The sequence below is a fragment of the Phasianus colchicus genome, chromosome 16 (genome assembly GCF_987193195.1).
Source record: "Phasianus colchicus chromosome 16, bPhaCol1.hap1.1, whole genome shotgun sequence".
Taxonomy (NCBI): Eukaryota; Metazoa; Chordata; class Aves; order Galliformes; family Phasianidae; genus Phasianus; species Phasianus colchicus.
The window spans coordinates 6,519,798-6,534,124 of NC_143451.1; the positions used below are offsets into that span (position 1 = coordinate 6,519,798).

Below are 14,327 nucleotides of genomic sequence, written 5' to 3' on the forward strand. Positions count from 1 at the left end.
AGTGCAGTGGCAGGGCAGTCTTTTCAAATAACCTAGTCCTTCTCCTTTCACTTGAACTTACTATTTTTCTATGCAAGCAAGTAACAACTTCGGCTTCTAGAGAAAGCAGAAATGCCTGTAACATGCTTTGATTTCCCAGTACAGCAGTGTTTCATTAGTACTGACTGCACATATAAGCATACTAATTTTTATCTCAGTGAAAACATTACTCCCAAACTTATTCAAAAACTGAAAATCAAGGTTCGTCTTGCTGCCTGGATGCTCAATATTCTGTATTTGAATGGGAAGGCAGCTGCAACTTGATCTGTTTCCAAAGCTGACCTGCACTTGCATGTAGAGGTGAGCTTCCTGCCTCTCCTTCCTCTTCTGAGCCTCTATTCTCTTCTCTTCTTGTAGCCTTTCCACAAGTTGTTGGGGAATATCGTGGTCCGTGACAGGCTGCAAGACTTCACCTACAAAGAAGGTTTTATGATACCATTTCAAAATTTACATCAAACGAGGTTTTCAAACACACTTTACTTCTGCTGACTTGAAGTCAAAACCAGACTTTTTCATCTTTTAATTAAAAAATGACTCGATATCATTGTGTTTTGGCAGAAGTAGTGTTTTCTATCCTGAGCCAAAATACACTACTTCCATGAAATAAGTAACATAGATTTCTGAATTAAATATTCATTTCAGGCTTAAAAAAATATTTACCACCACTCAATTGTTTTTAATAGATCTACATATCTATAACGGATTAGTTCTAGTTTTTATGATGTAAGTCACTAATTTTCCACCCTACAAAACAATTAAGGCTAAAACACTCTGCTGATACAGTCTTGCCTTACTGTGCTAAGACAAGGCAGCAGAGGATTCGAACACGCTTCCCATAAGCAAGGGAAATGATGGCTGATCCCCACAGAATCTACGAAGTTCATCAAAAACTCGTAGAGCCTCTCGTCCACAATTCCTAAGTGAAACACAGCCCTAAATGGCAGTACGTCCATCTAGCACATGCAGAATATACATACTTAATTTTGATTCCCTGATGTAAACCAACATGTACGCGTTAGTGCAGTGCCGTACTGACAAGTCGTCGTCGTGGCCTCCATAGTTGTGTTCAATTGCTTCTTCCTTCGTACATCTTGATACAACGTCATCATCAAATTTACACCACTAGAGAAAATTTTATATAAATGTAGTTTTACACACAAAAACACGCTCTTGGGTGACAAATAAATCCTATTTCTGGCATATCTACAGCTCTTTGAAGTAAATAGAATTTGTCTTCAAGAAGCAGGAGGTAAAAAAAAAATCTAGTTCAGCCTAACTGGTGCTACCTGCTACAGCTTTATGGAGACCATAAGAGCCAAACCTTAAGTGATGCACGTGAACATTTCCCACTGAATACTGACAGTTTTTAGTTTGATAATTATACAAATAATTCACCTTAAGACTTTTCCTTGAGTATTTAACATTGCTGTATGAAGCTCAGATAACTGACCTTATTTTTACAAAATATACAGAGCAATGGTACAACATGCAAATAATGATTTTTTTTTTTATAATTTTAAAGTAGTTTAGAGAAAATTTTAAATAAAACAAACAAAAGCAATTCAGAGTAGAAGACACACAGCAATAAATTCACAGTAAAACCTGACTACTCCTTTTCCTGTGAACATTTACACAGAAATCCAGTGAGCTCAAGGGAAGAGGCACCTGACCCATAAACATCTAATCTGATCAAGTCACCTGAACCTGCAACAGTCAGACATGCAAAGATGTTGAATTTTTGAGTCATAGAAAGATTCAGATTTGCTTCAGCACGAGGTCAGTCAAAAGAAATGCAGAATGAAATTTGCTTGCTATGGAAATTCAACACACATACACAAAACTGAAAGGATTCCCTCAGCCTTTTAGTGGAAGCCAACAGCAATAGGAAGGTGCTTGTGCTTCTCTTAAGAAGGCAAGTGGGTCTTTATCACCCTCCAAATGTAAGCTGCTCTCTAAAAACTAGACACCAGGGCTACTGGTTTGATTTCTTCTGTAAATACAAGGCAAGTCAAATACATTTGACTTCACTAAGTGAGCACACCAGCATGCTCTGTTAGCAAACATCAACTGCAAAGAATTGCCCATCGTGAAAACATCAAATATCTTACAAAACACAAATAGGTTTAGTTGTTTTCCAATACTCACTTTTCCATCACCCTTTGGATTTAAGTAAACAACATAATGTCCACCATGGTTATCTCCACTGTGTACTAGAACTGCGTGAAGAATGTAATTTGCAGGATCTTTAGGATCTGTTTTTTGCAAAAATTCATCTAGTGGCAACTGTTCAGGAAACTCAAACCTAATTTTTGAAGAGAATTAAGACAGGTTTATTTGTATTTAAGAGATGCATGCTATTAAGAAGAACACCAATACCTAAGCCAAAGGAGAGTTACAAAAAGTAAACAAGTTACAGTGACAATTCTACCCAGGATATGAATACATTGGTAGGTTTTACACACCTTTTACATGGAATAAAAATAATCTTTATACAATAGCTGTAAGTGATTCAGTATTCCATATGTCATTCAGAACCCAAACAGTAATCAGTGCACCTTTTGGGGACCTCTAACATACACCCACACACACTCCTTCCTCTTGGAGTTTGTTCAAGAATTGAATTTTTTCAAATTATTACTGTTACTATATTTTATATTTTTTTAATATAAAATATATCAACAGGTCCAAATCCTATGTCTGAAAAATTCCACTGAAAACTTACCTATCATTTATCTTGATGTTTTGATCAGTCTGTGGATCATACATAAATCTCATGAGCTGTAGATGTAGTACTGGTGGCAATGTTAGGAACTTCACACCTTTCTCTGCCTCCTACATATTTTAAAGGAAACAGAGGGTTGAAAGCACAAGATTTTTAGCAATTTAAAATATTTGTCTGCTGCAGACACTTTCCTATGGACTTCTGTCTTATAGGTTTGACACAACAACACGCAAAGAATAGTCAGCTTTTGCTCCAGTTCTGAACCACCTCAGTGCTGCCCCATCTTCCATGAGTTACTCCAGCAGCATCACTAACCAAGAAATCACTTCATTTAAATTGAAGTCACTCACACAAGCACACATGAATATCTCATTACAAGCAAGTCATGTACAAATGAAATTTAAAAAAATACTAAGGCAAAAACTAATTTCTGATCAGTTAGGAATTTCATGTCCACTGTACTCTGCCAACAGATACTTGGCTACCAAACACTGCTTCCTGAGAACACCTAAGAATATACAGAATGTTACTGACAAGATCTGCTAGATGGAAGCTGCAAAAATAAGACCTAGGTGGGAGGGAAGGACTTCTCCTTCCTACAGTGGAAGCATCAAAGTACAACTGAAAAGCTTAGGAACATGCACACGGATAAATGGTTAAAACTGCATAGGCTCATTTGATGTTCTTAATGATGACAGAAAAATGACCTCTTGATGTAACTTTTAGAGCTATGCTGCTTTTTCAGTAGGCAAATGGGATGGTCTTAAATGAATTCTCAGAAGAGAAGAAGTTCATCATGAAAATCATTCTTGTCACTAGAACTGTTTTAAATATAAAAACAACATTTAGTGCTGATTGGACTGTTTTCAAGTCCAAGCTCCATTCTGAGAAATTTAAAAGCAATTAAGAGGAACTACATAAATGCTTGCTTAAAGAGAAAAATGAACAAGATCAGTTGATACAATTTCAAATCATTGTATCAGTAGCAAATTTTTTTGCTGTAACTTTGCTGTAACTGTAACTTTTTTATTTTATCAAGAACACAGAAACAAACTTTAAAATCAAAGAATAAAAATACCTGCAAGCCATGCTCTCCTGCATCATACTTGTTATCACCATCCAACTGCTCCACTGCAACATAGTCAATGAAGGACTCAAAAACTACATGAAAAGGATTGGGAAAGAAGAAGAAAAATGTAAGTTCACTCTAGCCTGGGGGCTTGAAGTATCCAGCAAATAACACATTAAGACATCAGAGCTTGTATTTGAATATTTGTCTTTATTGCTATATTGTTTAAGAACATCAAGAAACACACCAAAATTGTAGAGGCAAAAATAGGAATTTCAACAGATTTTAAAACCACAGTTACAACTGTCTGCCAAATCTCCTGTTCTCACTGCAGCTGCTAAATATCAAGCTAGATGATTTTGTCTGCTAGAGTCTTACACATTCTTTCCTATGTCTTGTATGCCAAGTACTTGGTAAAATGATAAGGGACCACTACAAGGATGCTCTGGTTAGTTTGTTCTTCTTATCTGCATGTTGTTACAGTCAAGCCTGAATAAGAATCTATTCCCCACAATTTAATCTCCATATATAAATTGTAACTTATTGTGAAAACACTACTGTTATTAAGATGGCATCATAAACTATTTTATTACACCCGCAAAACTTCTACAATTCAGTGTTTTACAAAAACATCTCAGAGAATTAATTAGATGGGAAGGAGCAAGGAAGGTGAACGGGAGAAGGGGCAAAAGAACGAAAATAAAAAACATCTCTGAAATTAAATAAAGGATTTTTCAAAATGATAAGCAATAAAAAATTGAATTTGAAATCTGCAGGTATCAAACGCAGTGGTGAAAAACAGCCCAATATGTTCAGGTATTTCATTGGTGCATATTTCAATGTATCACTTACTATTTTTCTTTCCCTTTATACTTAGCTGGATATCATAATAATCTTCTATTCGTTCAGATCGATAGTCTACATGTTTGCACTGGATATAAGACTGTAAACAAAAATAAACAAGACAGAATTTCAATGTATGCTAAGTAAAACAGTTAATTTTTAAAAATATTAGCAGATTAAATACATACCACCATCTTTCCTCTGAACAACTTAGGAATAGTGCCTTCTACACATGTGCCTTTCATTTTATTTTCCACATTATCGAGCAGCTGAAAGAAAAATCAAGTTTTTTTTTTTAACACAGGATAAACATGCACAGTTCCTGATTCATTCATCACTTATGAATTGCTACTTCACTAATTAAAACATTAAGCCACTTCCATTAAAAGTTTTAGTCTATTCTCACTGGCATCTCCTCTAATCCTTCAAATCCTCCTCTTCCCCCTAGAAAATACTCTGAGGACCACCTCAGATACCATCTTTTGAGTGTGAAAAAACCTCACAGGTGTAATGAGGTGTAATGCACTTGTATCTTCAAAACTGTATTCTGCTCTATAACAATTTAAGGACCACTCATGTACTCTAGTTAATTTTCAGCCTTCCCTGTCCTTTACAAAATCCTCACCCCCAAAAGGCCACAACCAATCTCATTCTTAAAAAATAATAAATAAATCAAGACAAAAGCTATTAAGTCTTATTGACTTGATTTCAACTAATTATTGTCAGTATAACTAAGAACGTTACTAATTTGTATTATGTTGGCTGCTCCAAAATGTATTTTATGATGCTGGCCCACGACATCAGAGGCAGATGTTGGGATGGCAGGAGTGGTTGAACCTTCCCACTAATATCCCCTTATATCTTACTGCTGGGTGACAGATGGCAACAGAGGGGCACTCTGACACAATGGTGTCTGACACTGAAGAACATATGAAGCAAAGGTGTGTCACTGAATTCCAAGCAGAAAAAATTGCAGTTAATGACATTCATTGACACTTGCTGAATGTTTATGCGGACCAAACAGTGGATGTGAGCACAGGGTGGCAGGGGGTGGTGCATTACAGCTGTGGCAACAGTGGGTCACCTCCACTAGGGCAGATTTTTATGAGCGTGGCATGTAGGCTCTTGTTCACTGCTGACAGAAATGCATAGCTAACAGTGGTGACTATGTTGAAAAATAATGTTTTGTAGCAGAGAATGTACTCCATCAAAAGTGTTAATTGTAGGTTCCATGGAAATAAATAGGAGGCATTACTTTTGGAGCAACCTACTTATACACACACAACATCAAGACGTGTCATTAAGAAACAGCAAAATCATACCACTCGACATAGCTCCTGGACATCATGTTGCATGAAGCTGTCTAAAGTTTCCCACCTTTGCAAGAGAAATCAATACAAAATTACTATGTCATAAAGAAAATTTACAGTTCAGAAGACATTTACATGAGTTCTCCCCAGAAATCAATGATGCAATGCATAGCAAAATACATAGGCTCTAAGATATAATACTGCCTAGGGCATGAGTTTTTCAGTTCTGCAGCATCACTTGGCCCACAGCCTGCTCCCAGATCCATTTCTCCTTTCAGTACCCCGAGCTCAGAGCAGGAATGGGCAGCAAACACGTGGGCAGCTGCCCTGCACCCATCTCCCTTCTTTCTGCAGTCCTGGAGACAGGCAGTGGTAAAGCAGCCCAAGCCACGGGAAGAGCCTAAGGTCAGGCTCTTGCTAGCAGAACGCTTCCAGTTTAAAACCTATTCTCAGTTCATGTCAAGAAACACTTAAGAAAAGGCCTGGGAGCAATTCAGTGCTGTCAGAATAGTTTCCTCAACATGCTTCTCGCTGCCTCTGCACCGAGTGCCCATCGTGTGTAGTTAAGTCGTGTTCAAGGCAAATTTATGCACACCAGAAGAAGCAAATGGATTTCTAAGAAACAGTGGCTCCTTTGTGCTCATCTGAGCAGTTAATCTTGGATGCACAGTAACTCCAAGGACACATCCGTGTTACTGAACATGCCCACACCACCTGTGCCGTGCATCTGCGAACAGCTGCGCGAATGGCGCAGGTACAACGTGGGCTTCAAAGGCCTCCTCAGTGGCCAAGGAACACATGGCAGCAAGGCTGCTATGGCCCCTGCCTTGAGTAAAAGGGAAGAAGCATAAAGGAGCTGTTTTCGGTTTCACCACAAAATACTCTCACCGAAACTCTTTAGATTTAAGAAGCATTCTTGAGTTTGGGACTCTAACAGCTCTTCTTTCAACAGGCATCATTTCTGCTATATAAAATAAGCTGTATTTACCACGGGCTTCCAAGTGAGCTAAAGGTTTGATCCCATGCTCTTGAAGCCAGAAGCAGAGGGGCAGTCAGGAGCAATATTAACCTCTCTTCCCCCTCCCACTCTCAGAGATTCATCAGCACCGTTACACTGCAGTATGCTACTCCCAAAAGCAGGCTGAAACAGCTGTGTGGGGTCCCCACTTGAACAAGATCACTGAACTAATCCACTGGATAATTAGGGATGGAAAATAACCTTCTGAATCTGTAGGCTTTAAGCATTTGACAACTTAAAGGACAAAAAAAAAATCAAAGAAAAGGTTATACCCTCTTTTAAAATCCTAGTATTAGGACTCTTTCTGACAACAGTATCAGTTTCTTCTAAGAAGTCAAGCTTATTTACATTCCTCAGAAAGTCGTAGGACCCAGCACAAAATTAAGCTCCACACAGCATACAGCCAGGTCTCACCATGTTAGAACCTCTCCTTTAATTTAAAGGAGGGGGGAAAAAAAAAAAAGAAAGCAGATCTTCAACCACATTCAAAAAATCCTCCCCAAGAACCAAAGCAGGCAGGAGCACATTTTCCAAAGGTTGCCCTCAGCTACAAAATTAAGCTTGTGCAACACCCTCAGGAAAGATCTCTTCATGCTACTGAAGATGACACAGTTAAGATACTAACTCAAGGTGAAGTATTTACAATATCAGCAAATCCCTGTAGTGTAACAGGATAGCAGGAGTGCTGATAAACTGAACGTACCAGTAGGAAGAGGATGCCATCAGACAGAGCACCGAGGTTACCAACTTCATTTTACAATTACCCCAAAAAGTGCAAAGAAAAGAAGGACAGATGTAAGGGCAGAAAGAATCTTATCAGGGCAGAGCACTTCTACAGCTTTAACAGAATCAGAGAGCTCACAAATGGGATTGTTATGCTGAACACCAGGACAGCTCTGCAGAGAAGACCATTTAATTTTCTAACCCATTTTCAAATAATCCTTTCAATACTATTACAAATGATGAGCTTACAAACACACGTGTAATGAAATAATGCAAATAACATTTTAGAACAATTTTCAATTAAAAAATTCGCTACGTTTACAGGGTCAGCTGAGCTATAAAGCTGCTGGAAAAACCAAGCAAACAACCAACAACAAAACCACCATCCTCAGCACAGCTGTACTGCACAACCATTTTCCATTAGCCTGTGTGTTCCAGATACAAAGTATGTTTTGTAACACTGTCTCACAAGAGGTAGTATCACATGAAGAGACGCCAGGCAATGAAGTGGGTACTGGAGGGAAGGGAAAATAAAAGCCAAGCTTTTAGCAGACCTTTTCCAGAAGAGGAGTGTGCTAGTCTGAAGAAAATGCAAAGAAAGATTGTGTCTGTGTGTGTGTACTGACTGACAGCTTTTCTCCATGCAACAGATACTCTTTAAGCATTAAATCACGAAACAGAATACAGGATAAATGTTTCTAAAATGAGGATGAGCGAAAATATAAGATCTTTCTAAGTCCTACGAAAGTGCTGTAAGAAGCAGCAGTGCTAAACTAACAATGTGGAGATGCAGATTACTATTTCCCTACATTTAATACAAAAACAAAAGAGATGTGAACAGTACATGAACTGCAGTGTTTCACCAGTGTGGTTCTGAATTTTACTTAGACAAATGCGTCACACAACTTTCAGATATAGCAAATTCTAATCCCACTGCTAGAGTGTCTGATGACTGTATTCCAAAACCTGACTTCTGGACCAGCTGTCATTGGTTCTGATTACTAACAAAAACCTTTCCAAGCTACCTATGAAAAACTAGCAATTAACATGCTGTACTAGCACCTCTCAAGAAGTCTGATTTAAATAAAACCTTTTCAAAGAAATACTATATGAAACCTATAATAGCTGAAAATTCCAAAACTTACCCAAATGACTTTGTTAATTTTTTAGTTCCAACTGGTTTGTCACTATGTTGCAGCTCATAAAACACTCTTTGCAATGCTAAAGGAACACTTTTGGATGAATCATCTCCTTCAGTGGGCATCATGTACACAGCCTGAAAAAGTATTTAGTTCAATTAGTATCAAAGGAAAAAGTTCTTTCCTCGAATCACTTAATGCATGCTTTCCTCTCCAGTGACGTGACTTGACTTCATACAACTCATTTAATCATCACTCCAAAAGAATGAGAAATAAAATCTTTTATGGTAATGTAAAAACATTAATTGTCTAAAATCATCTTACTAGAGCACAGTGGTTACAAAGATCTGAACAACTGATTCTGTTCATGGTAATGTTATCTAAATGGTTCCCTTCTTCTACCCTAGGAAAGTAAATACACTCAGGCATTCAATGCACATGAACAATTTTTCATGCCTATGTCCATGCAATCATCACAGTAGAATCTGATATACTGGATAGCACTACAGAATTTTGAAAATAAGTTGTTTTGTGCTTTAGCTTGGCTCTGTGTGACTATCATCACCTCCACTGCGGGGAAAAACCACATGACATGAAAGCATAAAGGGCATCAGGAGATTGAAAACAGAGGGTCTAGCTGGAGTATGAGGATACCAAAGGCAGCCCTGAGATTCTCTGATACATTCATTCCTACTGAATAGCATCACTGCCTGGCAAACAGAGTAAACAGATTCATCAAATCAATTCACTAATTATACCACACAGAAAACAAAAATGTTACGCAAATAGACCAGCAGGCATTAGGAGAGCTCAAACAGGTAGGAAAATGGAATTTGTTTATGAAACCTTAGGTCAATATGTCTACAGAAAAGCTATTTACAGAGAAATGCTCACTTAAAAATTCTGAATGTTGTAAGAAAATAGAGACAACTTTGAAAGGGGATAATAAGTGGAAAAAAAAGAGACACCGATATTAAGAATTATAGGAGAAAACATCCTGTTAAACAGAACAATTACCACCTCAATTTTAATAATCTTCCTTTGCTCTGCATTTGCAGATCTCAGAGCTTGCCTAAACCACTTTCACCAACTGATATTTTTAAAAAGACAAAAACCACATCCTTCTTTATTTTATTCTTTAGGAACAAGTTTTATCTGCCGAACCTCCATCATCCTTCATGGCCTCACAGCAGCCCAGCAGGGAAACCACCCAGCCACCCCAAGCAGCTTCACTCAGCTAGGATCAATTCATCCTGACGCAGCTGCATCAGCAGGTGTTCCATGGGGCCAAGCAGGGCTGCAGAGCTTCCAGCAAGGCAACCTGAGGGGGAGGGGGGGGGTGAGCTCTGTGTGCTGTGCCCCACTCACAGACCCAGCTCCAAGCAGCCCAGTGTGTGCCCAGCTGAGCCCCTCCTGGAGCACTGCTCCAACACCTTTCTGCACACGTGCTGTATGCTGTATGTATGGTTTGACCACTCCGCTGTGACAATTTCTTTCCTCAGATCAGATCGTATGGTTTCAAAACAACTCCATTAGAAATATATATACATACACACATACATACACTTTCAGCTGCTTCTCTATTTTCATTCATCCTAATGCAGAGTTACAGTTAACTGCGCTGATCTGGGCAAACTCCAATTTAAACACTGATAGCTAAAATTATCCCTTTGATTTTACAAGAGTTATTTTTTGCTTGAAAACACTAACATCAAGATGAGTCAGCATCTTGCAGAATTAACTTAACCTCCCCCTAACCCTGGTTTATGAGCTCTTTTATGAGCTGGTCTTCAGTGGCAAGTATGGGAATGGGTAGTATTTGAACAACCACATTTCAAGTCTTCTGAATCTGATCAGCCTCTGCTCATTGTTCTCAGTATCTTGTAAATGCTTCTTGAAAATCAAATCTTGAGCAAGTTGCTAAGCTTAAGTGAACTGGATATGAAAATCACATAAAGAAAAAAATTCCAATATAGCCTGTGCTGATATATTCTCCAAAGGTATTTTTGTATTTACTTATGAATAATCAACATTCAAATGCTAAACATCCTTCATGACAAACCCAAGTGATACTACAGCAGCCTGAAATTCATCCTAGTGGTTCTCAATATAGATACCTCCTTTTAAAATGAATGAATAGGAGCTCAGAATACAGTGACAACTAAACAAAATCAGGTCTTTTGCATTTCGTTTTTATTTGGTTTCCTCGTGTCATTCTTATGACTAAATCCATTCCTGCATCTCTCAAATAATAATCAAATAATTGCTTAAAATTTTTTTAATGACTGTACTCCAGATGCCGTTGAATAAAAGCACCCATTTTATTTCTTCTGAAGCTCCAATGAATTACTAATATCTAACATATAGCCTTTCTTTGGTAGTGTAGGTGAGTACAACTGAAACAATTTCTCAAAATGCAAAATGTTTCTCCATCCTAAAACAAATCACCCCTCAAACACAATCCTTCACAAACCTCTCTTTTCATGCTCTGCCCTCCCAAACTTTGTGAACTCGTTCTCAAGGATCCTGCTGGGTCCTGCACTTTGGCCACAACAACCCCATGCAGCGCTATAGGCTTGGGGACGAGCGGCTGGACAATTGTGAAGAGGAAAGGGACCTGGGGGTGTTGGTTGATGCTCGGCTGAACATGAGCCAACAGTGTGCCCAGGTGGCCAAAAGGGCCAACAGTACCCTGGCCTGCATTAGAAATAGTGTGGCCAGCAGGAGCAGGGAGGTGATCATCCCCTGTACTCAGCACTGGTGAGGCTGCACCTCGAGTTCTGTGTTCAGTTTTGGGCCTCCACTACAGGAAAGACATTGAGGCCCTGGAACGAGTCCAGAGAAGGGAAACGAAACTGGTGAGGGGTCTGGAGCACAAGTCTTATGAGGAGTGGCTGAGGGAGCTGGGATTGTTTAGTCTGGAGAAGAGGAGGCTCAGGGGAGACCTCATTGCACTCTACAACTTCCTGAAGGGAGGCTGTGGTGAAGAGGGGTTTGGCCTCTTCTCCCAGGCAACAAACAGGACCCAGGGAAATGGCCACAATTTGTACCAGAAGAGGTTTAGGTTAGACTTAAGGAAGATCTTTTTCCCTCAGAGAGCAGTCAGGCACTGGAATGGCTGCCAAGGGAGGTGGTGGAGTTGCCATCCCTGGCAGTGTTCAAGAGGCGTCTGGACGACGAGCTGTGAGATATGGGTTAGTAGCTTGTGGTAGCAGTGGCAGTGTGAAGACGGTTGGACTAGATGATCTTGTAGGTCGTTTCCAACCTCGTGATTCTATGATTCGATGATTCTATTCTATGATTCTATGATCAAGGAGTCGGACATTTTGGTCACTTGAAAAAAGCAGGATCTTTGGCACCTGAGAAGCTCCTCCAGGAAACAAACACATAAGAATGACAGGGACACAGACAGGCAATGGCTAAAAGCACCAGACACAGGTACGAGAAAAACTCTGAATAGCTACGTGCAAAAGAATGATACAGGTAAGGTTGAAGACACTGCTCAGAGTCAAGACAATTACTTAAGAAGGGAAGCAAAGACTGAGCATTAAATTTGAGGGTAAGTCAAAACATATTAGCTAAATTAAGGAGAGGCAGATCAGGAAGGAATGCAATGCATCAACACATGACTTTAGCACAGCTATAGACGTTGTGCAACATGCTCACAAAACGTAGGGAATTGTTTAAGAGAACCAGCAAGGAACTGTACAACTTCCTAGTGAAGCAACAGAGACAGACAGGCTGCAGGCACTGATAATGGGCACGGGAAGTAACAGAGCCTGCTCTGAGAGCAGCCCTGGATTCCCCACCTGGGAAGCCACCTCTGCCCCTTGCCAGTGGCATTCATTTGCCAGTCACAAACACGTGCTCTGAAGAGCAACTTCCTCTGCTTTATTCCCTAGCACCAAATTACCAATGAAAAGATGTTTCATTTCAGGTACCTGAGAATCCTCTGCCTGCTGTTTGCAAACAAAGCACAGAAAAGATCTCTGCATTAATCCTCTCCCACACTTCAGAGGTTTGACTTCCTATAGGTATATGCTTCCCTTGCTATTGGGTGTGCTTTCCCAGCTCTATTCTTAACAGCAACTCCTCTGTTAACAAAGCTCCAAATAACAGCAAAACAATTTTTATTTCTCCTAAGTAGAGAGGATTAACAGAAGTAATGGAATTAGTGATAATTAATTGTTTTAAACGGAACAAATTGGTTTCAAGTGAAAATGAACGTGTTGTAGAAATGTCACTTTTCAGACCAGTCAGCTACTGATTCTTCCCATCTCTAATGATAACAAGTACGTACTAAAGCTGTCTACAAAAAAAACACTAGTGACTATTCCATTTACAGGTGCTCTGAAAACCTGCAGAATAAGCAGAGAATCCAGTACCATTTCAGAAGGAAGCTGCAGTTCCTGGCTAGTAAATTAAGCTTTCTCCTTTGGTCACTACCCAGATATTAGCGATCCCTAAGAGCTGGTATGTATTTGGGCTCTGAGGAAGGAGAGCAGGAGAATGACTGAAAAGATCAGTTCAGTTGAAACAAATCTGTATCACAAAAAGAATTTCTTCTTCACAGAAGATTACGTCATGGTACATATTGATTTACTGACTACCAGACATTCTTGAAAGGAACTACTCAATTGGATTAGATGTAGCTATTATAGAAACACATCTTTCTTTCAAGAGCAATGTGAAGTTGTCCAAAAACATAAAAGTCACAAACATTATCAGCGCTGAGTAAAAACCAGGCATTAAAACAAATGATAAACTGAATGTGAAAGCTACACCTCTTGCTAAAAACGAACAGAGGCACCATGCAAAGCAAATCAACCATTTTTTTCTTGTGTGTGGCACTGGTAAGATCTCAGTTACAGGCTATTGGAGCTCAACATGCTATTTTTTGCAACACTTCAGAGTAAACAGCACACTGCAAAAGAAAAATCTCAACAGGAACACTTGCAGGTCACTGTGATACAAATAATAATGGTAAGACAGTGGAAAATGATATAATAAAAGGAAAGTTTTGAAGAAAAGAAAGCTTAATGGAACAACCTTGTACACTCAAGAGAAAGCAGGTCGGAATACTTAACTATAACTAAGAGAGATACAATAACCACAAATGGCAAGAACATGGACATTAAACACTCAGGGAGAAGCTGTAAACTATAGAAAGCAAAAAGAACAGATCAAGAATTAAGAATGACAAAAGAGTCTTCAAAAATCCTTGAAGCGGAAAACTTTTGTAAATTAAGGAATGCTAATCACCAATAACAGTAGATGAATGAAGTAGGCAGGATCAACAGGAGATGCCAACAAAATAAATGGTGTACTTATAACTTCCCATATACATATTTTCCCATTTTCCAGCTAGCCACACTCCAATATGAAGTCATTGTTTATGTTTTTAACCCATTAAGGCTACTGCACTATTTTAAGTTTACATGTGATCTACTGTCTTTCATCCTGT

The 14,327-nt window shown here is 39.0% G+C and overlaps 1 protein-coding gene across 4 annotated transcripts in view; it reads right to left on the reverse strand.

The window, feature by feature from the left end:
• The window catches only part of USP7 (ubiquitin specific peptidase 7), a 63,342-nt gene that overhangs the window by 15,661 nt on the left and 33,354 nt on the right, over positions 1-14,327 (reverse strand). For all 4 annotated transcript variants that reach the window (XM_031606771.2, XM_031606770.2, XM_031606769.2 and 1 more), the window contains exons 7-15: positions 8,870-9,000; positions 5,996-6,050; positions 4,862-4,942; positions 4,683-4,773; positions 3,840-3,922; positions 2,762-2,871; positions 2,185-2,341; positions 1,017-1,161; positions 322-452 (exon numbers count right to left, since the gene is read on the reverse strand). In XM_031606771.2, coding sequence (XP_031462631.1) covers positions 322-452; positions 1,017-1,161; positions 2,185-2,341; positions 2,762-2,871; positions 3,840-3,922; positions 4,683-4,773; positions 4,862-4,942; positions 5,996-6,050; positions 8,870-9,000 — 984 coding nt within the window. The remainder of the gene's footprint in view (positions 1-321; positions 453-1,016; positions 1,162-2,184; positions 2,342-2,761; positions 2,872-3,839; positions 3,923-4,682; positions 4,774-4,861; positions 4,943-5,995; positions 6,051-8,869; positions 9,001-14,327) is intronic.